General features: G+C 37.0%; 1 protein-coding gene across 1 annotated transcript; it reads right to left on the bottom strand.

Moving 5' to 3' along the window:
* Nucleotides 1-302: 302 nt before the first annotated feature.
* fa2h (fatty acid 2-hydroxylase) lies at nt 303-25,260 on the bottom strand. Its single transcript, XM_079858666.1, has 7 exons — nt 24,591-25,260; nt 7,903-7,995; nt 3,615-3,757; nt 3,366-3,466; nt 2,546-2,718; nt 1,614-1,866; nt 303-830 (listed from the first exon to the last, which is right to left on the bottom strand). The coding sequence occupies exons 1-7, from the start codon at nt 24,882-24,884 to the stop codon at nt 763-765; spliced, it is 1,125 nt and encodes a 374-aa protein (XP_079714792.1). The 5' UTR covers nt 24,885-25,260; the 3' UTR covers nt 303-762.
* Between the last annotated feature and the right edge of the window lie 1,097 nt (nt 25,261-26,357).

The raw sequence follows: 26,357 nt of genomic DNA, 5'->3' as shown, positions 1-26,357 counted from the left end.
CCAAAAGCCAACTTCAATCCTCCAATAACTTAATATCTCACTGGATATGTAACATATTATTCGAGGAGCAGCAACTTGAGACATCCTCCAGATCCAATATTAGTAAGTCAATTGGCAAAAAAACACCTCAAAGTGGGTGAGACGAGACAGAAAAGCAAGATCACCAGAGCAGCATGAAACAACATAATGAGGGCGGGGCCAAAGGTTTGACAGACAGCTGGGGGAAACATCAACACTGAGAAGAATTAAAGCATCTGAGACTTTCCTGAGTTTTCCTTAATGGCAATGGCTCATGTGGCCACCTAAAGGACTTCCTTCTGCTTGCCTTCAGCATCTTAACACTACGACTAAGAATTCATTTCCACTCGCACCTTCACACACCGTCCCACACTTACCGGTCCCTGTCTATACCTCTCCTAACATTACATGGATGGGCAAAAACGGAGTTTGATATTGTGGTGCCTCTAATAAAAGACATTTACAGATCTCATGCAACGCTTGATTCATCAGTACATTCATACACATTATATAAATATTTATATAGCTTGACATTCTGTGATTCTCTATGTTTCAGGCTTCCCCTTCTCGGAAAATTGATGATGATGATGATGATGATGAAGAACATAAGACTATGGCTGGTAGCAGCAGCAGGGTAAGACACTGTATTTAACATGGTGAAAGAAGGAGAATGCAGAAGGGAGAGGCTTATGGGAGTTTGTTGGGGGCATTTTGATTTGGTCATTGTGGCAAAAAAGGGATCTTCTAAAACGTCTGCTCTGGGATGACTGTGTTGAAGGGGTGGTCCCAGAATCTGGTGGTGATTCCAAAACCTGGAGAAAATTCAGAATAAATAGAAGCTTTTAAAAAGGAGATAAATCAGTTAAAAAAGCAGGTTAAACGTAATAAATAAATTAAATAAATAAAAAAAAATATATTAAATGTTATATATTAATATTAAATATTATAGAACAAATATTAACTCTTTCCCAGCCAGCGTTTAAAAAAAAAAGAAAAATATTCTATACTCTTTCAGAAGATGCACAATAGCGCCCCCTACTGTATAACAGTTGAAACATGGAAAGTCGTCACTGGCGGGGAAAGAGTTAATATATTTATAAATATTAAATGTCATAGCCCTGAGGACTTCTGAACCTTTTTTTACAAACAACCTGGAAGGCTTGAAATCTTATATATCTTATAAGGAAATATAACTTTTATAAAAAAAGAATATATGTTTGAAATTGTATATATATATATATATATATACACACACGCACAATTAGTTAAGTGATACATTTCATTTATTTTTTATTTTTTAAAGTGTAATTTTCTGTGACAACAATATAGTTTTTCTGTGCCGTTATCGTTATAGCTGTGGTGTGAACTCTGCTATTCTTTAATATTGAGAACGATTTTTAGAACTAAATCTTTGTCGTTATCTTTATAGTTATCGTCCTTGGTGTGAACAGGCCTTTAATATTTAAAATGTAAATGTGTTATTTAATATGCATTTAATATAACTGGTCTTAACTTGCATAAAATACAGCCACTTTATCCACTATTTTGTAGAGAGATGCTCTGATGCCTGGTGGCTCAAAATATTACGTCCTTACCTGCCCTTTGGTGTTCAAAGTGGTGTTTGACATGGTACGCTTTCAGCCCATACAAGTAGGAGTCTTTCTGTGGCGAGCCGTAGTGCAGGTAGTAGTGGATCATGTCGTAGACCACGTATCCACACATACCCCCAACAAACAGAGAGGTTCCCAATCCCTCAGACATCAGCTGCATGAGTATCAGATAAAATGCGCCAGCGGCGATGGCGGCCAGGCTCGGAGGAAACACCAGACGAGAGCCGTCAAACGGAGACTGATGGGTAAGAAAAGAGAGTTTGGTTGGTTTCATCAATAGCCCCTTTCACACATACAGCCTTTACTGGTAAATTACCGGTAAGAGATCATGTGTGAAGATACCAGTAAAGGTGTAACATTACCAGTAAATTACCGTTATGATGCTGTGAGTAAAAAAAGAATGAAGATTTACCGGTACGAGCAAGTACGAAGTCAGAATCCACTGGCAGTCTGCTTTGGCCAATCATAAAGTTCTTATGGCGATGACACGTTTACTCCGTGCTGTTTACAGTAAGCTCAACTGCTTTTTAATAGTTTTTCTACAGTATGTCAATATGCGCTAGATGGACATCTTTGAGCAAAAAAGCATTCTGTGTAATCATCATCTTACACCTGTCACTCAGAAGTCAAAAAACATTTGTCAAACTGAACAGATAGTGAAGCTAAAGCGCTTCTCCTCGTGCAGGTGAATGAAGACAACGGCTCAGCGTTTAAAGATCATTTCCGATGACAGATTCCATCACAGAATTTACCGATATTTTGGTGCTAGTGTGTGAATGGTCGGTAAAAAGCCATGTGTGAACAGGATATTTGTGTATTTACCGGTTAATTCATTCTGGTCATTTTAACGGTAATTTACTGGGATTACTGCTCAATGAATTTGAAATGAATCTCAGATATTGAAAAAATGAACACACCTTGTGGTGCTGACCGTGCAACAGGAAGTGCAGCGTGATGAGGTAATAATTGTGGGCGGGTGGGCGCATGTGGAAGACGAAGCGATGGATGCAGTACTCGACAAATGACCACAGAAACATGCCAAGCATGAAGATGAATGGAAAGCTGTACTTGTGGACCAGAATGGAGTAGTCTAAAAATAATAAATACAAGTATAAAACATACATTAGGACATTTTGGGCAAAATAACAATCCTTCACTGAGAAAAGTGTTACATATATCAATATAATGTCAACTAAAACGGAACTCTACAAAATTGTGATTACACTTTCTTTCGATAGTCAACTTTAGACATTCTACTAGCCATACATAACTTTGCAAAGAGTATTAGTAGACTGTTAGGTTAGGGTTAGTACAATAGTTGACTCGTAGTTGCAAATTTAGTAGAATGACGGTTGTCTGTTAGAAAACCATCAAAATAAAGAGTTAGCAGATATTAATCAGACAGTCTACTATGAGAGTTAGTTGACATGTAGTTGCAAAGTTACTTAAAGTTAGTAGAATGTCTAAAGTAGACTATAAAAATAAAGTGTTTTTGTTAAGTGAAATAAAATGGATTAAAAACCTAAACATAATCATATTTATTCAGTTATTTGCAAAGGCAAAACTTTAGGTCCAAAATCACAAAATCTTAAACTGAAATCATAATTAAAGCTATATAGAAGTATTTTACAAAAAAATGGCTAAAATTAATAATAAAAACGATTCTATAATAGTATATAAATAATACTGCTGTGAGTAAATTAACTAAGTGTGTCTTAAAACACACTTTCCACACACCTGATGTAATATACAGTCTTGTCGTCTCTTGTGCCAATAGCGTGTAGCAGTACCAGCTCAGATAGATAACCATAGGCATCCATACAATTGGCACCATGTACCTGCAAACACACATTTGTCAGTTAACCAGCACACACATGGCGTAGCAGCTCATGTAGCACAATACTGTTACTAATCTACAATGTTTAACTTGACTAAGCAAAAACAAGCACACAGATGTGATAAATCCTGTTATTTGATCTCTCTTACCATGAAGTCTTTGTGTTGGCTTCGAAAAAGTCATTTCCGAACAGTCTGATTGGTCTGTCCACGGGCTGATGGACCCATGTGTCATATTTCTCTCTGAGGTATCCGACCTGCCAGGCCAGTGGCTTCCGCCAGTCCACCAGATCCTGTATGGACAAGGAAATAAATCCAATTATTATTTCATTTGATAACAGTGCTATATTAGTATTATTCATATACTGTTATAGTATGGTGAATGTGATTTCGCAGAGTACAACATGTTCCTGGATCAACATTTTACATTCTTATCCATTTTACTTTTAGAAATTTTAGTCCTTAAGCTTATTTATTACAAGTTGCCAAGCAACATTTCTAATTCAACATTTCTAATCTAATGTTTACTGATTGATGGTAATTTAAAAAAAAAAAGAAAAAAAATAGATTTTATCTTATTAGTCATTTGTAATATCAGTTTTTTTAACTGCAATGTTTATCTGTGTTTTTAATTGGTTTGTGAAAATGACAGAAATCAGAATATCAACAAATTTGATCATTTTTAATTGATTTAATAATAATAATAATTACATAATTTTGCCACATCAATTAACCTCATACTGACATCTTTATGCAAGTTAACTAGCATAGCAATTACTAACTTTACACTTTATTACCATTCATCAAGGAAGTCCTGTTCATTTTTTTGCCGTTATGTAAATAACCACTTTTGCACACTTCAATCAAAATAAAACAAGATTTTCTGGAAAGTTAACAGAGTTCTTAATACAGAAGGTTTTTGCAAAGCAGGAATGTTGGCTATCAATGATATATGTTGTTAGTTTGCTGAATCATTTGACTTGCTAGCCTGGCAAGCCAGACCTACATCAAGATGTTAGGTCTGGCAACTCACCATAGACACGCTCAATCCGAGGGGCGGGATAAACGGCTGTCTTTCAAATTCCCTCTGCACGCAATAGGACGGCGCTTCAACCAACCAGAGCGTTTTCCCAACAGCGGAGCTTACGTTAGTTGATAGATTCAACTTTTGCCATATCTGGCCGGCAAAACTACGAACACATCTTCCTTTTTTAAAGAATGACTTAAGTGCCATTCTTTGCTCTTTTCTCAAAGAAAAGCTTAACTCCAAGTCCTCCAGAGTCGCGGCCAAAGCCGATTTGAAAGACTGTTCTCCAGCAGCAGCCGCAATTCTTTGTTTTCAAGTGGCAGGGAACCGTCGCAACTCTGTCGTCATTATGTTAAGCCCGCCCCGGCCCCCGCCTACTCTATACATGATGTGATTGGCCTGACTCAATTTAGGTTTTTACAGCTCCGAAAGTCAATGGAGAGTTGCTAGACTACCCTGGCTGCAAAATACATTTTGCTGCCGCTAGGGTGCGTCTAGATTTCTAGGCTATTGATTTGCTTGTTTATGGTGCAAATTTTGACCAGATGCTTTTCCTACTTTCTCCACTAGGGGTCCCTATAACATTATAAAGTGTGTCTAAGATGCCATACTCCTATAGGGAGCGGCAACTCACCAAGATTCAAACAAAGACAGGACACAGAGGCCTTGAACTCAAGGACTGAGCCTGAAGTGATAGACGCCCATTTATGCATCTTTCTATAAATGTATGTTATAAAACAGTATAGGCTAACATTACTCATACAGTAGTCATGTGCATATTAACAACTCTCCAGTGTAATACAGGATCACGCTAGGTACACAACTAGTCACAAGGTACAAAAGGTCATCGCATTTCAATGACATTATCTAGGGGCTGCTTAAAAAATAGCTTTATCATAGCTCTGGTTCAGTCAGTGTCATTTCTAGTTATTACTGCGTGACAGAATACCAAGTAAGACTTCACATAACCACCACCCACTTTATTTACTGACTATTTAGGCTACTGCTTGCTTTGAGAAATGAGGACAGACAAGTATTCAGGTTTAGTTCTAGGAAATATCTGTCACTCCATCAATAGGTGCACACGTTAGGACAAATGAACACCCTTTCCTTCATAGCAACGCTGGAATGAATGAGAGTGCAGCAATAAACCTGAGCCGAAACCACATGATTCCTGTTATAATGAACCCAGAAATCTGGCCTGGGCTGGTTGCCTATCCTGTCTGATTTACAAGTTTCATTACGCCATTAATTATGGTTTTGGTTGTTATGCCTAAGCCTGATGCACAGGTTACGTTTGCTACGTTAGTGTAACAGCTGAGGCTGAAGAATGAGTAAGCAAGAATACATACACTTACAATACAATATAATTAACAGGTGAATCTCACTAAGAAATGTTCAGGTGGGGCACATTTTACTGTGTATGTGTGTGTGTATTTATAAAATTGTAAAAAATGTATCAATTTATATACAATTTATATAAAATTGTAAAAAATTATCTTAAAACTGTAAATAAAATCTCATTCTCATTGCTGTAATTAATGAGGAAAAAAGAACATTTGTGAAATATAGCTCATGTATAACTCAACAAATATCGAAATAAACTTTTATATAAATATAAAATATATTTTAATACATTTTTATTTGTATTTTTAATATATCCTTTTCCTTCATTTCTTTTAGCTAAATTTTTTTTTTTTTTCAGATTTTCTGAATACCAGTGAATAAGGAAACGATTCTCCATAAGCACTGTTCACACATATGCAGGTATTTATAACTACAAGTTGTAGTGAATGGTACAGCGTGGTTCTGCAAAGGGGGTCAGCGTTCTCTAGATCGCTGACCCCATCTGTCACACTCAGGGGGGTTGGACCAAACAATCGATGCTTGTGAAAGTCCTGCATGCCTCTGATAGAGGACACAGGACATTCACACACAAACAGAGAGAGTGAGGGAAGTACATACACTGTAGCATTTTCACATATCATTTCATTGTCAGCAAAGTACATAAGTGTTTTTGCTTTCATCCGCCTTGCAGCATCGTTCAAACACAGAAGAAGGAAGCCTTCAAGGGATATTTCACCCAAAAATGTAAATTATCCCATGATTTACTCACCCTAGAGCCATTCTAGGTGTATATGACAATCTTCTTTGAGACGAACACAATCGGAGATATATTAAAAAATATCCTGGGTCTTCCTAGATTTATAATGGGAGTGAATGAGGGTTGAAATTTTGAAGGGCAAAAAAATGCACCCATCCATCATAACAGTAATCCATACGGCTCCAAGGGGTTTATCAAGGCCTTCTGAAGCGAAGCCATGTGTTTGTGTAAGAAAAAAAATCCATATTTAAAACATTATTGGCTATAATAACTAGCTTCCGGCAGATAACCGTATGCATACTGCGCAAGTCGACTTCCGCAACAAAGCTCCTCTTCTCTTATATCGAAATCCTCTGAGATTTCTCTTTAAAATTTCTCGTTTTAGACTTCTAATTCGTGACCCGTTTTGTTTTGCTCCATCCTCTGCGCTTCCGTGTTCATCATTGCGTCGGGTCAGAGTTCACTCTTCCACCGAAAATCGCTGCGTGCCGCCTTCTGCCAATAAAGTTGTAAATATGGATATTCATACAAAAACACATGGCTTCGCTTCAGAAGGCCTTTATTAACCTCCTGGAGCCATATGGATTCTTTTTTATGATGGATGGATGCATTTTTTGGCCTTCAAAATCTCACTACCATTATAAAGCTTGGAAGAGGCAGGATATTTTTAAATATAACTCGTAGTCATATAAGAAGATAGTCATATCCACCTTGGATGGCTTGAGGGTGAGTAAATCATGGTATAATTTTCAGTTTTTGGTGAACTAACCCTTTAAGGAGGATAATCGCTGTACAAGAAAGAGAGCAAAAGAAAGTCACCTGCTCTGTTAGTGTTTCACACTGTTGGTGCAAGTGAAAAGAGGAATGGATGTTTGCGGTTTCCTGTCATATGATCTAAAGCTTCACTTCCAGATGTCAAGCCGACAAGTGCGTGGTACAGCAATTAAACAACTGTTTAATACAATGTCTGGGTTTAATACAAGTTCAGCTCACTCACTAGTCTCTGTGGCATGTTGTTGATTACTACGGAAAGTCATTTTGAATGAATGTGTAAAACTATGCTTTCATTATGTTTTAAGGAAGTCCTGTACATTTAGACTGGTTTAGCATCATGTCGGTCACACATCGATCAGATGCGTTTCCTATGGCCTGTTCAAACAGGATGTGTTGCTCTGCAGTGCAAAATATTAACCAGGCTAAAACTAAAGTAAGAAAACAAAAATCTAGATAACCTTATCTGTGCCTTAACTTAGAGCTTGTATTTTAATCAGTAATAATATGCCAGGTTGCATTTCACTTTTGAATACCGTTTCTTCGTCGACTTTGCTGCATTTATTGATGGCTGAGGTTTCTTCTTCTTCTGTGGTGCTTTCTGGGATCTTCTTCCTCAGTCTCAGAGTCTAGAACAGAAGAACAGACACATTTCAGATGAACTCTAATGATCATGTTAAATGAGATGAGATTCATCCGTGTTCAATTTGTGTTGTTAGGAATTTGTTTGTATTCCTATATTTGATTCATGGCCTGACTCTGAGATAAAACAAAATGTCTGACAACAGAGGGAAATGACGAATTGAAGCAGGTGGCCTTTGACTGGTCATGTGATCTCAACATGGCGGCCACCACAAAGTGACCTGCTTCATGTAAAAGAAAATAACTTTTATTAGGGTATTGATATGACTTTAATTGCCAAGCACATCTTTAATGTTAATAATAAGTGATCAAATCTCTCACTGCTCTTAATTTACTTCTTTGTTCATTATTACGGACTTACTTGAATAACTATTTGAAAAGCTTACTTGAAGACTTCATACTATTGTTTTAATTGAATATCAATAAATATATCAATAATTAACGTTTTAAATAAAGTGTTCAGTTCAAAAGCAATAATAGTTTTTAAAAACTAATCGCTTTTAATGTGGTATCAAAATTGCAAAATATTTCTTGTACAAGTTGACGAATGATATAGTATAGTCAGACATGCTGTTATTGAAATGTATTAGGCTAAATCAATAAAATGAATTCCAGCAAAAACAAAACATTAAATACTACCAATAAAATAAAATGTACCAATCAGAGACAGCGTACTATAATCAGGCGGTCTAATCATGGTCTTGATCCTTGATCCTCGAACCTCTCTTTTCTCTCTAAGATATTAGAAAAACTTGTTTCCTCTCAGTTACAGGCCTATTTAACAGCACATAACCTCTATGAGGCTTTCCAGTCTGGCTTTCGTCCGTTACACAGTACTGAAACAGCCCTGGTTAAGGTCTCTTAACTATCTCCTCCAAGCTTCTGATTCTGTTAGTTCTGATTCTCCTTCTGTTAGACCTCAGCTCAGCTTTTGACACTGTTAAGGCCCTTGCACACCGAGTCCGAAATTCGCATCAGAAATTTTCGCACGTTAAAAAATAAATACGACCTCACGTTATGTCAATCATGCTTGCACACTGCCTCCAAAACTATGTTATTTGTTTGAAACCCTCTTTGCATATATCTCTAACCTAACTTTGTAACTTTGTTTCTGTAAATTACTTTTCAGCCCTTGGTATGTGTATTGTTCTTTGTTGTTGATGTTTATTTGGTTCTGTTCCTTAAACCTATCTTTGTAAAGCGACCTTGGGTGTTGGAAAGGCGCTATATAAATAAAAATGATTATTATAAAACATGCAATACAACGGTAAAGTCCCTTATAAGTTGGATCTGCTATTTTTCAGAAACCAAACTCAATAAAATACCAACAAAACACAAAATAAAAGTCTCTTGCAAGTCAAAGCTGCTGTTTTTCAGAGAACTAAATCAATAAATACATCTAAAACCTAAAGATCAAGAGACGTTGTACTACAATAAGACATTCAAATGTGACAATATGAATTCCAACAATATGGCAGACGTGATTAGACGGGGTTTTTTTTTTTTTTTTTTTTTTTTCACAGATAAAACAAACACCAACCCTCACTGTCACTGTCATCATATCACCACAAAAGGTACACAATGCCTTATTCACGTGGTTCACACATCACAGCACACATTACGTCATGCCTCAACCCACAGGACACAAGGGCTAGGCCTACTCGTTTCTCCATAGGGTCACAAACACACTGGAACACACCCTTCACAGATGGCTAGGATGGTGGGACAGGTGAAATATTAAACAGGCCTCGCATCGAACCATACCATTCTAATGTTTAATAGGTGATTAACCCTGCCCTCCTTCACACCTGCTTACACACACACACGTTTTATGAGGACTCTCCATAGACATGATTTTATACTGTATAAACTTTCCATTCTATCCCCTAACCCTTACAGAAAACATTCTGCATTTTTTTACATTTTCAAAAAACAATTTAGAATGATTTATAAGATGTTTTCCTCATGAAAACCGAAAGTTTGTCCCCAGAACGTCAAAAAGACCTGGACCAAACACACACACACGTTGGGATTCCATGTTTTATGGGGACTCCCCATAGACATACTGTACAAACCGTATATTCCATCCCCTAAACCTACCCATCACAGAAAGCTTCCTGCATTTTCACTTTTTCAAAAAACATCATTTAGTATGATTTCTCATGGGGACCAAAAAAAATGTCCCCCACAAGGACATTTTGTCCCCAGAACATTGGGATTCCCAGGACCACACACACATCTCCATGGCAACCTAACACCTAACCCAAGCCATATGATCTGCCATACTACTGTACCAGAAGGTGTTCAACGTGCCATAGAAGTTGATGGTTGAAGTGTTGCTGTTTGTGAAATTGAGCGTGACTAAGGCCTCCTGGGTTTGTACAATTTAAGCAGCACAAACTTACTCAGAGGTTACATGGTATTGGAGGATATTTATGCAACTGTACTCAGACCTGCATGAAATTTCAATACGTTTCGTACAATTCGTTTATAAAATATGCTAATGTTTTGATGCGGTTTTCAGCTACCAGTAAGAACATTAAAATTTACTCTGATTTATTCTTAATATTGGAAACTGTCACAATAAATGTGAAAATTGATGTGAAATTTTAAAATGTATTCTGTCACTAAAATGAGAATGAAAACGATTGATTCATTAGATTTGAGCGCTGTGGCATGGAAAATCTCCATCAGTGACTTCACTTTACAGGGTCAGGTGCTTTGATGGAGTAATTGTGCAGTTTAATGTGCTTGAGAGATGTTTTTCCCCAGTGCAGTACTTATTTTATTGATGTAGTCTTATCTGGTAATGTTGTAAATACAAAGTCATTCGGGAATTTCTATTTTGCAAAACACCTTGTCCTAACAGCAAGTGATATTTTTAAAATATTGTAAAGATTTGAATCACTAGCACAAGTAATGATATTTGTATTAGAAGTAAAAGTTTAGGGTAGGTAAGATTTGTTGCTGTTTTTAACATTTATATGGGCATTTATTTGACCAAACATGCAGTGAAAACGTTAATATTAGGAAATATTATTGCAATTAAAAAATAACTGTTTTCTATTTCAATATATTTTAAAATGTAATTTATTAAGTCCAAGTACAAGTCACATGATCCTTCAGAAATCATTCTAATATGCTGATTTGCTGCTAAAAAAACATTTTTTATTATTATCAACGTTGAAAACATTGTTGTGCTGCTTAATATTTTTGAGGAAACCATGATACTTTTTTTCAGGATTCTTTGATGAATAGAAAGTTCAAAACATTATAAATGTCTTTACTGTCACTGTTGATTAATTAATTAATGTGTCCTTGCTGAAAAAAAGGTTTAATTTAAAAGTAAAAGTACTTATTTTTAATTAAATTTTTTAATTTAAAGAAATTGTATTTTTGAACAGTAGTGTCCAAACACATATTGAAAGGGAGCTCCTTGCAGATACAAACTAAGTCACATTCTTCTCATGGTGAGCAAAGCATAACTTGAAAACAGATGCGCCTGACCAGATATTCCAGATGACTGTCGGTCCAAACATCACAAACACAAACATGCAAACTCGTCTTACAATGCATTTTTGTTGACACTGACACGCGCTAAAGCTTACTCAGAATCAGTCCATTTTGTTATTGTCACAAGTCATTCACTTTAATGCTTAACTTACAGCCTAAAAAAACTCTTATACAACAATTTTATAAAAATACAGCACCCACCATATCAAGTGGAAATTTAGTTTTATTGCACCCAATAGACACACTTACTGTCGCACACAGTGTGCATACGTGCCTGCTGGGGTGTTTTACTGTTTACAAAGAGCCACGCCAATCATTAGTCTAGAAATACACACAAACCAAATGCAAAAAAAGGAAAGGGGAATTGTACCACTTGAGGGATTAAACTCCATCAGTTGTCATAGTGACACTAAATCAAGGGACATGTAGAAATCAAATATGTAAAATGACATTTATGTGATTTTGTTTTACACCCTGAAGAAACATTCACACATACACACACAGAAATTAACACTTAACCAGTGCCTATAGAACAACACACAAGGGATTGTATCCAGAAACAAACAATTGTCGTTATAGATACAGTCACTATCGTAGCACTGAAGTCACTGAATAAACTTGCACGACAGGCCTTTCTCACAATACAAACCAGATTAGAAAACAGGTCACATGAAACGATTCAATCTGGCATGCACATGCATGTTGACATCTTGATCACATGCTTTCAAGCGAACAATACATAAACATCCAAGTACCAAACTTAGAAACTGTCAAAAAGACAATATTATCTGGTCTTTATAAACTCTAAGGTAGGTTTCCTGTGAACACGACTCTCATTTACACTTTACGTGCCGTTTTTGAGTTCATGGTCAAAGAGGCACCGCAAATTGACTGTGAATAACAGCAAATCATTTGCTTTTATAGCTCAAAAACAGTTTTGTATTAGTGGGTGTGACACGAGATGTGTGCTGCCCTTTTGTCGAGGTGCTGAAGCGAGAACCGGGCAAAGAAACCTTTAGGAAAAGCAGTGCAAGATGTATTTTAGAAAAGTGCAAAAGTCCTTAAGAAGGGCAAACAAATGGAGAATTAAAATGAAACTGGAAAAGCTTGGGTAGGGTAAGGCCGATTTGGTCCTAGTTACAAAGTATGAGACTTGGAATATATGGTTAGAGCAAGTTGCAAATGTTCAGAGGAGATGGCAGCTGTAGGGTTGGTTAAGGTTAATGGTCCCATAACTCAGATGGCTGGGTGGGGGGTATCAAAGTTCTCTGATCTGTGGTGCAGAAGATGGTTTGAGCTCAACAGGACTGCAAGGTAAAGAACCTTCAAAGGGATTGTCTATAGCTCATTCTGCGAAACTCTGCTTCCAAGGATAAGGTTGGTATTGGACTCCAAATAAACACAGTAGCTGACACAGCATGTCCAAGGTCGATTTCAATCAACATTAAGATTTTAGCTTGAAATGTATGTGAAATTTAAGAAAAGTGTGCATATTTTATAACTATTTTTAAACATTCCATTACTAATTCATTGTAAAAAGTCCTGTGACATGAATTAAAATTAAGAAAATAAAATAAAAAAATAATAAAATGCTTTATACATACATCTAATTTTTACTGGATAGAAGGTTACATTGTGTCCAAGTGGGTGAATATGGCTTAGCATGTGGATAAGTATTAGTGAGCAATGCCTGGAAAAAGTTGTTAAAGGCGATCCACAGTCAGAGGACTGGAATGGATAAACCTAAATCCATGCATCCATGTATCCAGAAGGTTGTCTTTATATTTAGTCAGACCACTTTATCCATACATCAAAACCACAACAGAGACTCCCCTCACCATGGAAATTCTGAGAAAAAAAACAGATCACCACAAAAATTCACCACTTCCTATTTCCATTTCATTTCCATTTTTATGGTCTATGCCTTTGTTATATTTCTTCACAGTTAATTAAACCTAAACAAATCTGCAATCAAATCACGTGTGCATGATCCCCTCTTGGTAAAAGCACACAACGCAACCCACCACCTATTGTGTGTGTACCATTCTACGTTATATCTTATTACTTGTAAAAGGGTGCTTAGTTACAGAAGAGAGACTTTCCAAGTGTCTTTCGGGGACATTGAGAGAAATTTGGATGAGGTTAGTATTCTTTTGTACTGGTTTTTAATGGTCAATGTGGATGTCTAAAAAGCAACAACAACAAAAATCAACATTCAGTGAAAGCACTGTGTGACTATGTCTGAAGCTCTGCCTGATGACCAACAGAGTGGAATGTATGAAAATATAGACATAAGTCATTACACCTAGACGGTATCATTTTCCGGTGTGGTATGCAAATATCTAATTGACTAAAGTTACGACAGCTGCACTGGCAGATATAAAATCAAGTGACAGCGTAGTTTATATATTTTTCAGGGTTACCCTATATTTGGGCTTGGCCGACCATGGAGCATGGAGTTCTTTCAAAGCCAATCTATTCAAACAGATATAACGGATCAACAGGATTCCATGGATGCAGCCATATCCTTCCATGTTTTTTGGTGAGATTCGAAACTAGATGTGTTGCAAATCAAGTCATTTGAGACAGTGGTGAAATGCAGAAATTGCGTGTTAAGGGCAAGAAGGAGGCTTGCGTGGTAGACTGGCATGGGGGCTAAAAGAATTCCTCTGGGAGAACAATAAGGCTTCTTTATGGAGCAGTAAGGATCCGGGACACTGAATGAGAGAGACGCACATACATACAGAAAGAGTTACGAGAACAAAAGCGTGAAGGACAGAGGAAGAGGGCTCAGGCTGGCACAATCCGAACAGTGGCAGTGTGTGGAATGGTGTTGGGGAGGCTGCAAGAGCATGTTGGGGGTTGAGAGCCTCAGATACATACATTCAAAAGGGCACCCAGGCCATCAGAACCGCCTAGCCAAACCCTAATTAGCTTAACCCTGTACTGAGTCACTCCCAGTCAATAGTAATTCTTATCAATTTGCAAACCCACCACATTCCCCAGATAGAGATGTACTATAGGAACAAATGTGACCACATACCAACTAATGAAAAAGCACACCCATTTTGGTCTCGGTAAGTGAACAGGAGCAAACTGCATACATTTGGAATGGTTAAAAATCAGTTTAGCATTAACAAAGGTGTGGGAAGAGAGAATGTTTGGTATGAATCATCTTTGTAAAAGCATAAATGCTACTTTTGGATACTTCCACCTGAGTGATTGTTCCTCTAATGCTTGTACAAACGAGATGTTTGCTTAAGTATCATTGACTGGCAAAGTCTGTGTTTTTCCCCCCGAGAAGGGTTTCCAGTAGAATAAAGTGCTACGGTCAAAATTCATAATGACATCGACTGACATTTTCGGGGTCTATTTAGATCAGGGTTGTCCAATCCTGCTCCTGGAGGACCACTGCCCTGCTGAGTTTAGCTCCAAACCTAATTAAACACAGCTCTTTAAGATTTTCAGGATAACTAAACTTCCAGACAGGTATGTTGGGGCAAATTGGAACTATACTCTTAGACGTTGGCCCTCCAGAAGGATTGGACACCCCTGAACTGCAAAAAAATTGTATTTGGTTCTAGTGCTCATGCAACTTAATCTCTGAAGAATCTTAATGCAATCTTATCAGGCATCATTCTGGAATTTCTTACAAAATGAGTGATAAAGTTAGTGGTTCTTCAGAAACAAAAATGATGCTAGCTTGATAATAAGCTATGTCGCATTACCTCACCTGTTTCAACAGTGTTCAGGGCAAGAGGGTCACATGACCCATGAGGATTCTTTTGAGTTAATAATTAACCATTATCCAATCAGTGCCAGGATACACAGTTGGACGGACTGATCTTGATAAGAGGCAGTAACTGATGGACTATTCCAAGCTGTCGAAAACATCAGCCATGTGAAGTGTCACTGATTTGGGGCAGATGTAAAACATTTGGCTTGTGTTATTCAGAGGAACACTTATGTAAATTTGCAGGCAGAAGTCCCTCGACAACCTGTCCAATTCCCAAAGCATCTCTCTCTAAACACACTGGTTGATTGTATAAATGAATATTTGCTGATTCTCCAGCAAAATCTGATGCTCAAGTTTTAATTCAAGCACAGTTGAAAGCAATGATGAGAGGTTGTCAAAGGCGAAGCATGGGAAATTCTTGTGATACAAGCAGAAGAGGCAGGCTTCTACAAGCTTACACAAATGTAAATGACTAAACAAAAGTACATGTTAATGCAAATGCCCTGAACAAGCTTGGTTGTAGTATTTCACTTTTGGGCATACAATAGAACCAATAATTACAACTTGCCTCTTGCTCTTAAAAATAGAAAAAATGTAGTTTACAATGAGGTACTTACAATGGAAGTGAAGGGGGGCAATTATTAAGGATTGCAAAGCAGAAATGTGAAGTTTGTGAAATTATGAAACTGTAAGCCATCTTGTAACTATACTATTGTAACAGTGAGTATTTTAAATTTTACAAATCGGCCCCATTTATTTCCATTTTAAGTGTCTCACAATAACCCCAATTTATGCTTTTTCAAAGAAAGGAGGGACAAGCAGAACATTTTTTTTTTTTTTTTGCAATCATCATAAAGCCACAAATGCCGTTGATTGAGCTTAATGTACTGAACCCAGATTATCCCTTTAATATTTCGAATTCTGAGTTATTTGAAGCCATTCAAATCAATGCCTCTTTCCTCGTGCTTTCCTCTCTAAAGCATCACTCTACAGTTGGTCCAGGATCTGCTTTTTAAACGCTTATCTTTGCTCAAAAAAGACACTAGTCCAAAGTCGAAACCGATCCCAAACCTGTGGATCTGGAATTTTAAGTGGTAGGCAGGGTCAAGACCCGTCTACTCTCACCATAAACAGGGATGTTGTTGGTGAGTAAGCTGCATCACCCAGAGAACTGGTGGAACCTGCTGGGTCAGATACTGGGAGCATTTTCTCGCTCTCTTTTCCTTAATGCCTTTCCTCATTTACCAAGCCAAATTTAACATCAACGGTCAGCTTCATTATCCTGGATTTGGCAGATACAGTATAAGAAAGTTTAGATGTCTGGGCAAGGGTGGGTATTGTCAAGCAAAGGTTGCTGTGACTATTCGGCATTATCCGTTAAAATACCAGTCAATTCTCATCTGATGATGACTTTTTTAAAATATATATATTACTTAAACCAGTTGTGTGTATTTGCATAGTGCACAGGTAAAAAAAAAAAACATGAAAAGGGTAAACGTGAAGGCTGTCCGCTTGCCCAACCCTACATGCAATAACAGAATTTTTTTTCAGTTCCCTCCCTTCAAACAAATCATTTGCAGGTCTGCACACATGAGCTTGTGCTATCGTACAGAGTTCAGCGAACAAGAGCAGCCTCACATATAAAGACCTTCAATCCAGGAAGAGCATCAGCGAGGAATTTAGAAATATGTGCAACAGGATTAGCACGTCTGAAGTTCACAGATTCAAAACTCACTATCATTTTGCTACGCGTGTACCCTGGGCACTTCTTTTCCAATTTTGAGATTATTTGTGTGTTAATGGATGAAGTCATGCCTGTAAGGATGTCAAAATTGTGGGACTTTGGTACAAAGTCCGATGTTTATTTGTTTTGAAAAGTGTAACAATACCACTGTTTTTTATTAATATTTAACTTTTTATACAGACATGAGTTTAATCGCATATTTGCTTTTGTTATGAAATTTGTTTAAAAAAAATTTTCATTTTAATAGTGTAGTTGCTACCAACCACTACTGAAAATGTGGTATAGTGACACGGACACCCCTGCATGCCTGTAGTTTTAAGTTTAATACTTAACCTTACCAAATATTCCCCAAGCATACAAAAAAGGGTCTGCCTTTAAGTCAAAAGAGGAATATCTCAGCTTCCTGTTCTCTACAAAGAACAATTATATAATCCAGTTATGTATCTCATGAGATAAGGTGACCTAAAATCAATAATCATATCGTGGAAAAAGCATTTGAAAAGTTAGAGGACTGGTGTGGGAAAATGCACATCATTCAGAACCAATGACCTAAAACACAATTTTCCAACACTGATGTGTCATTTCTCCTTCCGTACCTCTCCTGAAGGGTTCAACAGGTTGAACAAATGAGGTTTATCTCAACTGGCTGAACCTGTTAGAAACTTCATCAGCACACTGAAAACACTTCTTAGAAGTAGAAACTACAAAAGAATGATACCACCTGATTGTTCTAAAATGTATAACCTTCACTGGTCAAACTTGTTTTAGAAAGTGTCTTTGTATCTTTAAGAAGCTTTGTTTTAACACATTGTTCAGATTTCAACTTTCAAGCTGTGAGATCTGTCAGTTGCAATGGAGTTCAAATATAAGATCAACATATAGATGGAGAAACTGGTTATTCAGATGCTTATTCAAAATATTATGTTCAATTTACAATTTCAATATTATATGTCAATATTACACATAGGCCTACATTTTCCAGCAAATCAACATTAAAATGTGTAAGTTGGATCTGCTGAACTTCCATGGTGTCAGCTTTGGAACAATACACCCTTTTTCTTTACGAAGCCACAATTCGGACAGGGTTTATATGAATCACACTGATTCAGTTCACACAATGATTCTCTATGCATTGTAATAAGCAGTTCAATTAGTCTGCATGAGACTAAACCATGTGTGCGGCTCATTGGAGAGTCGGAGTGAACTTTGACACAGTCAAGCAATCGTACGATTGCTTCCTTTCTGAATACATTTTAAGTTTAAGCACTGATTTCCCTCTTTTACATCAACTGACAAAGTTACGGAAAAGAGTTAGTTGGTTTTCGGGAAGCATTTAAAACCAACCAATAGTCATATAGTATGTTTTGCTACATTAGCCATTGAGAGATTCCGGGTCCCAGGGATCCACTCAGAACCAAGGCAACAGATGTCTCCTGGTGACGCCAGGCTTATGACTCTTGTACCCAGCATCCTCCTCTCCTGGGGCCCGTCTGGTACCTTGATGCAATTAATGAGCAAGCAAACCTTTATTACTTTAGGGACCGATTGTGGCCGAACCGTCTGTATATAATCTATCAGTGACCTACGTTATAAATTTATCAGTGAGAACTTCTGAGCATGTCCTATGATTGGACCATTGGCTCCCAAATGCCTCGCGCTCCCAAGGTGCAATTCACCAGTCTGACACGGTCTCCTTGGGGAAAGAGAATGGAGGGTTACAAAGTGAAGTGGTTTGATGACACTGGAGGAGCTAAGTACTGAGGCCGTCCCTGTCGGCATAGCAGCCCGCAGTAAACAGTTCTCACACCAGAGGATACCTATTCATCCTAAAGTCCTGTGGTTATTGGCGTACTTACAATATAGCACAAACTACACTGCTCCAATATGAGGTCCCATCACAACCACGAGACTTTGTGAAAGGAATTTCAGGGAATTTCACTGTATTGAGCATTCACAACCAAGATGGCCCTTGTTTAAGGTTGGCATGCTGCTGAAGTCATGGAAAACAAAAAGGCTATTGAAGGAGAAATGAGATTCATATCCTCAGAAAGGAAACATTCCAGAGATTCATGCCTCTGCCTTGTACGTTCCTCTCAAAAAATCAGCAGGCATCTAACCCGGTTCACTCTGACCAAATGTTTCAATTGGACTAGAACAGCTGTAAAAATGAGTGAAATGTAATTTATTGTATCAGTCGATATTTGATATTGAATTGAAAATATAGGGGAAAAGAGCATGTGCATTTGCATTTTACAACCTGTCATCATCTAACACTTAAAATATAATATAATCCAATATAAATTATTTAGTCCTGTAAAGCGGAATATCTCTGTAATGGAAAACAAAATAAACCTTAAAGGGTTAGTTCACCCAAAAATGAAAATTCTGTCAGTAATTACTCACCCTCATGTTGTTCCAACCCCGTAAGACCTTCGTTCATCTTCGGAACACGGAGAATGCACCCAGAAAATGCATTAAAGACATCGTTAATATAGTCCAAGTGACTACAGTGGCTCAATCTTAAGTTTATAAAGCGACGAGAATACTTTTTGTGCGCAAAAAACAAACAAAAATAACAACTTTATTCCACTATTCATTTCCTTCTCTGTGGGCCTCGAGTGAGTTCACGTAGTGTTTTAGCGCAGCGCGTCTGTGTTGCACGTCACCACTTAGGCTCACTATTGGCCGACGCTGGTCATGTGTGTGATGCGTGTGACGTACAACACAGAAGCGCTGCACTAAAACACTACGTGAACTCACTCGAGGCTCAGAGAGTTTTTTGCGCACAAAAAGATTTCTCGTCGCTTTATAAACTTAAGATTGAGCCACTGTAGTCACTTGGACTATATTAACGATGTCTTTAATACATTTTCTGGGCCAGCAAGTTATAATGTCTTAGAAGCCTATGGAGGAGTGATCCAGCTCTCAGATTTAATCAAAAATATCTTAATTTGTGTTCGAAGATGAACAAAGGTCTTACGGGGTTGGAACAACATGAAGGTGAGTAATTACTGACAGAATTTTCATTTTTGGGTGAACTATCCCTCCATTAATCCAATCTTCAGTCATAAATATAAATGTGCATGTGTCAGAGCATTTGGGAGTGAGAGTGTGACACCACCACTACGTGCCACAAAAAAAAACGGTGCTAAATAAATGTGCTAAAGGAGCCTTTGTCCTTTCACCTGTGTACAGAGTTGAGTTAAAGCGATACCATGTTTTACAATGACCATTATGATTTTACCATTCTAGTTACAAGGTAACTCGCAGCCACAAGACCAGTTGTTTCATAAAGGATCATATATATAAACCTAACAACTATTTACCTAGACATTCATGCATCACTTTATTCATCCTTTTATCTCATTCTCCTAATTCAAATTCATGCTTGCTCAAGAAGTGGAACCGCCTGGTACCATTTTGTCATTACATCACTGGCAACACGCCCATAACAGGTCATCGCCTTGTCATACCCTCACTAGATATGAGCAAATGGACAACAGCCCCTGCACCTAGTCAACAGGTCAGCTGGTTTCATGAGCGATCAATAAGCAAGAGAGACAGATGACCCCCCAGTTTTCCTGGACGTTTGTTTTTGGTACTGGACTAAGGCCTTTGAGTTTGCTCTTGCAATGTCATAACCATTAATACTACGAATACTTCCAAGTTTTAAAAATGTATAGCAGGTCTAGCCAGTTTTTCAGAATTAAATAGGAATATGTGACTAATATCATGAGTCACTCTTGTCTTTTAGTGGGAACAAACAAACAGCAATCAATGGGCTCAAGATCTCAAGGAGGGGCTTGTTTGAAAAGCAGTGCGTAATAAATATGATCAAAAAATGCTAAGAATGATAAAACTTTGCACATGTGACAAGATATGAAAATTAGAATAATACTACATAAACCTGGAACTGGAAGCTGTGATACTACCTGGTCCCACCCCCACTTGTTCCTAAGGGATTGACAAGGGATTGGTTTAGTGCTGTCTTCTGTTTGATAATGCGATTCAAATGTGAGGCGGAAATGTATAGGAATCTCATAAGTTCCATTAAGAAATCCAGGGCATTTCACTCGCATATGTGACAAAAAAAAAACGTGTAGACAAACTGTAAAATATATTTAGAAGCACGTATGTGAATTAAAAAAGTTCCCGCTCAGTCTAAAAATATTCAGGTCCGGTTTCACAGAAAGGGCTCAGATTAAGCCAGGATTAGGCCTTAGTTCAATTAGGACATTTAAAGTATCTTTTCTAAACATGCCTTAGAAAAAACATTACTGGTGAGCATCTTGAGACAAAACAATGGCACTGCCATATTTTAAGATTTGTCAGTGCAAGTTTCTTTCAGGTAAAACAGCTCAAACTGGCATTTTTGACTGGGACTAGCTTAAGCCTTGTCTGTGAAACCGGGGGAAAGGTCTTAAATATCTTAAATGTTATAACGAACGTATTGATAACCATTTTAAGAGGTCTTAAATTTGGGGGTGGAGACCCAAAAGTCAGGTACAGGCTAATGTGATTATTAAAGTTCAAAAGGCAATGATTTCATTAAATAAATGTGAGTGCTGCATGTTCAAAGTCAAAACATAGAGAATATATACACAAACATGCAAAAGTTTGTGGCCAACATGATTTGTTTATAATTTTCTTATACTTACCAAGGCTGAATTTATTTGATCAAAAAATGACAGTAAATTATATTACAGTAAAACGGTAATATTGTGAAATATTATTACAATTTCAAATAACTGTTTTCTCACAATCATATGATGAATAGAAAGTTTGAAAGTTCGAGCATTTATTTGTAATAGAAATCTCTTGTGAAATTATAAATGTCATTACTGTCACTTTTCATCTATTTAATGTGTACAAGTTTGCTGAGTAAAAGCATTAATTTCTCAAAAAATAAATAAATAAAGAACTAACCCCTAAAATAACCCCAAACTTTTGACCAATAGTGTGTATATATATAGATAGATCAGATACCAAATGTCTGAATACCTTGAAATGCCTTGAGAAAAAACAATTTGCATTTATCTTTTGATACTATGCAATGAAATAATCAAAAATAAAAACTTTTATATAACAACTGGGACTGAAAGAAAAATACTCTATAGCCACTGGTAGCTCGCTAAAATGGGGATTTTGCATTTAAATTTGTATGTCATACTCCGATATCAGATATCAGAGATCTAATAAAAATTGCAAATCACATGAGATAATCCCATCAGACACACTCCCTTTTACTCTTTAGAAAATTGATTTTGATATTTTGCATTAGAAAAAAAAAAAACCTGTGACACAATCACACAACCATTGGTAACTCAATAACCTTTAGCTGATTTTTGAGAAAAATCTCCTTGAGATAATTCTCCTTATGGCTCATTAAAAATGTAAGAATCTTCTGAGGGTGTTAAAACATGTTTGTGTAACTATGTGGAAATAGATTAGCAATATCTCAGGCCGAGCCCTTGTGTTGGGTGGTGGGGAGTCAAGTCCTCACACTATTTAAAGGATCAGACTCTTTACACTGCAATCATAGCTGCTAAGAAAGGACTTTAACAAAGCCACGAAGTTAAATTCAGCATCAAATGTGGGCAATGTGTCAAAAGGGCTCAAATCCACGCAGTCCTCCTCACAAATACACACACTCGTTCAATATATCACATACAAACACACTCCTGCTTAACAACAAACACGCTAAATGATTACAGCAATGAGGGTTTAGCAATAATCAATGACATCATCTGTTCTTCAAAAAAATTCCTCGAGTTCCTAGATTATGAAATTTTTTTTATTGCATGAACTTTCTGGTTGTTGGAGATTACTATAAGGATTGCAAACAAAGCTGTTTTTATCTTAGCGTAACTAGAACTTTATCCCCCTGTTTAACAGAGAAGGCTTCAGCCTAGTCCCAGTCTAAAATGCATGTTTGAGCGGTTTTAACTGAAAGCAACAAATCATTAATTTGTCTCAAGATGCACACCCCCCGTAATGCTTTTTTCTAAGAGCTTTATAAAAGCTACTTAAATTTCCTAAATGAACTAAGGCCTAATCCTGGCTTAATCTAAACTCTATCTGTGAAACCACTGTCTGTACAGTTGAAATGGTCCAAGATGCCAGAAAATAAGTGAAGCTCGATTTCATTTAGAAACGCATGTAGTAAAGTGTAAAGTGACCATTAATTACAATGATACTTCATGTGAACCCTCTCAAACGCTGACAGTACTCTGTGAAACCTGAAGTGGCGTGGAAATTTTCCTCCTCAGCTAATGTGTTGTGGGTCATGTCTGAGTAGACAAGACAGACCGGTTTGATTGTCACACACACACACACTCTCGTTTACACCTCCTGCATTCTGAAATATCCACCCTTCATATCCCAAAAAATATCAATATTTTTATTACAGGGATAGTGACAATAAAAGATTGGCAATACCTAACAGTTTTTTCATATGACAAGATATGAAAATTAGAATAATAATAAACCTGTAACTGGAAGCTGTGATGCTACCTGGTCCCACCACCACTTGTTCTTTAGGGATTGACATAAGAAAGGCAAGCAGAGACAAAAGGCTTGTTTATCTAATTAGAGCCCTCAATGGAATATCCAACCTGCTGACACGACGCACAAATATCACGACTATGATAATCGAGATGGCTTCTTATCCAATGGTTTTCAAACATTTTATATTCGCGCAATTTATAAAAAAAAAATAGTTACCTTAAATTTGCTGCACAGGTTAAAAAAAATTAAATGTTGATTACTTTACGCACTGACGTTAATTGCGTCATCACGTGTTCCTTGCATAACAGCGTGCCATGCGATTTGTTCTAAAATGTGCATAAAGATATGTAGCAAATATAGTACTTTTATTCGTTTTTTTCAGCTAAACTTTATTAATAATAATGTTTTGTAATATTATGAGACCCAGATTGGTTTGTTTGGTCTTTCAGAACATAAATATAATTTGCATTTACACTAGGCTACACAACTGTAAAATTCAACAACAAAAAAACAACAAAAAAAAAAATATTTTTACCTGTTTTCATAAAATATTATTTAAAAAACATAAATAAAAAATCCTGTAATATTATGAGACTCAGATTGGTTTGTTTGGTCTTTCAGAACATAAATATAATTAGCATTTACACTAGGCTACACAACTGTAAAATTCAACAAAAAAAAACAAAAAAAACAAAAAAAAATCTTTTTATCTGTTTTCATAAAATATTATTTAAAAAACATAAATAAAAAATCCTGTTCCGTATGATAAACGGTCATATTTCCAGTAGCCTATTTATTTATTTTTTCTCGGTTCAGTGAGTTCATGACTCGAGAACTCCAATTCAGTTCGAACTTTTTCCACAGATTCATTGAAAAGATACGACTCAACAGAAAGTTTCTCGAATCTGACATCGCTATAAAAAAAAAAAAATCTTAACGGACCAAATTGTCTTCTTAAGTCACTTTTATGGCTTATTTGTGTGGAGTAAAGTTCCTGAACATCTTAAAAAGTGACTTCCAGTTGAGTTATACTTCCTCTAGATAGTGCTTGAGTTTCTTTCGGTTGCTATTTCGGGACTTACCTCCGTATCTTCATCTGTGCTGTCTCTGTCGAGTTCACCGATATAATATTGCTCCATCCACCTTCGGGCGTTCTCCGAGTGCCGGTGTGGGGGTCCGTCGATCTCCCGGCTGATGTCCTTGCCGGACCGGCGGAGAATGAGCGCCTCTCCGCCCGGGTGCATTCGGAGGAACCCTGTCACATCGTACACGCGCGTCCCTAACAACACCCAGCACGAATCCTTAGTGCAATGTTTGGCTACCTCCTTTTGAGAAAAAAAGCGAGGGGACACCGAAGGCGACATTTTTTTATTCATTTAGGGGTGTCCACAAGAGGATAGAGAAAGGTAGGCACACAGGTGGGACCCCCACTGACTTTCTCCAGCGATTGTGTTTAAACAACTACTGACTATGGACTTCGAGCCTGAGCAGAGTTCAGCCGGCCTGCTCATTAATAATAATTCATGACGCAGTCACTGCTGATCCAAGCACCTGTCGCGCGTGCTGCAAAGTCCAATGGTTTACAAAGCACACGTTGTAAATTACTGTGTTTGAGTCGTTTTTCTAGTGCATTTTTCACAAGAAAGTTTTTCTTTTGTTGTTGTTTTATTTTACTCTAAATTACATTTATGTCAAAAATTGACTAATGTAGCCTACACAATCGATACTCGCACATACTTCCTCCTTGTGGGCGTTGTTAGTGCCATTACACTGCTGTACGTTCTGTTTGCACAGAGGGCGCGACTTTAGATAGGCTGTAAAATCAATAGTGTTTTAGGGCATTGTGTGACCTGAACAGTGAGACATTTTTTACGTTTTTTATTTAACTTGAGCTGACAGACACACACACACACACACACACACAGACACAAAACGCGCTACTGTTTTCCCATCCTGGTCATCTGGCTGCCAGCTCAGACCAGCTATTTTTTCCCCAAATTTTCTGTAATTTTACCTATAACAATATACAATGCGTTTTGGTCTTTTAAATATGATTGTTTATTTGTACTAGCATCCACGAGCCACTTTCAATAGCGTTGTGACGCCACGCGCACACATCAGTTGAACAATAAGAGATAAATGATAACAAACATTAACTAAATATGAAATTAAAAACGAACATACATACATACAAACAGTGATTGATTAACGAAAGCCAATCTGGTCACACTGTTCTACTCAGATTTTGAATAATAATCTAGTTTTTGCCATCAGTGCCATACATAATAAGTTTTTTTTTTTTTTTTTTCCCATCATACTGTCTATTTCACCTCTTCAGTTTTGGGCCCAGTTTAAGTTTCATTGTTGGGAATTACAGTTTCGTCTCAGGGTGGCAGTATTGCAAAGTAAATAAATAGGTTTCACAAACATGCTCAATGTTTGTTTGTTTTTTCCCCCAGAAAGGATATAGTAAATTACAATTAAATTGACTAATTATAAATAAAATTATAATATGCTTATATTTGGAATGAAAAGTTCTTCATGAATTTGACATGTGGAGTAAGGTATAGGGAGACGTTAGTGGTGATAGTCTACTCTACGTAATGTAGGGTGACATCATAATGGGAGGAGCAAGAAAACAGGAAAGACATTTAGAGGCTTTTTAAATTTGCATGGTTACTAAGAGATTTATTGCAGCTCAATATTTTATGGCACTGAACCATACCAATTTATAGCATGTGAGGAGATAAAGAGAAGAGGAGAGTTCAGAGAACTTTATTCCATTTTGTTTGATCAAATAATGTACAAAAATAATGCCTATTGCTTTTCCAAACAATTATTAGTTTTTT

The sequence above is a fragment of the Squalius cephalus genome (assembly GCF_949319135.1).
Source record: "Squalius cephalus genome assembly, chromosome: 23".
Lineage (NCBI taxonomy): Eukaryota > Metazoa > Chordata > Actinopteri > Cypriniformes > Leuciscidae > Squalius > Squalius cephalus.
The sequence above is the reverse complement of the archived record's forward strand: the minus strand, read 5'-3'. Positions and strand labels throughout refer to the sequence as shown.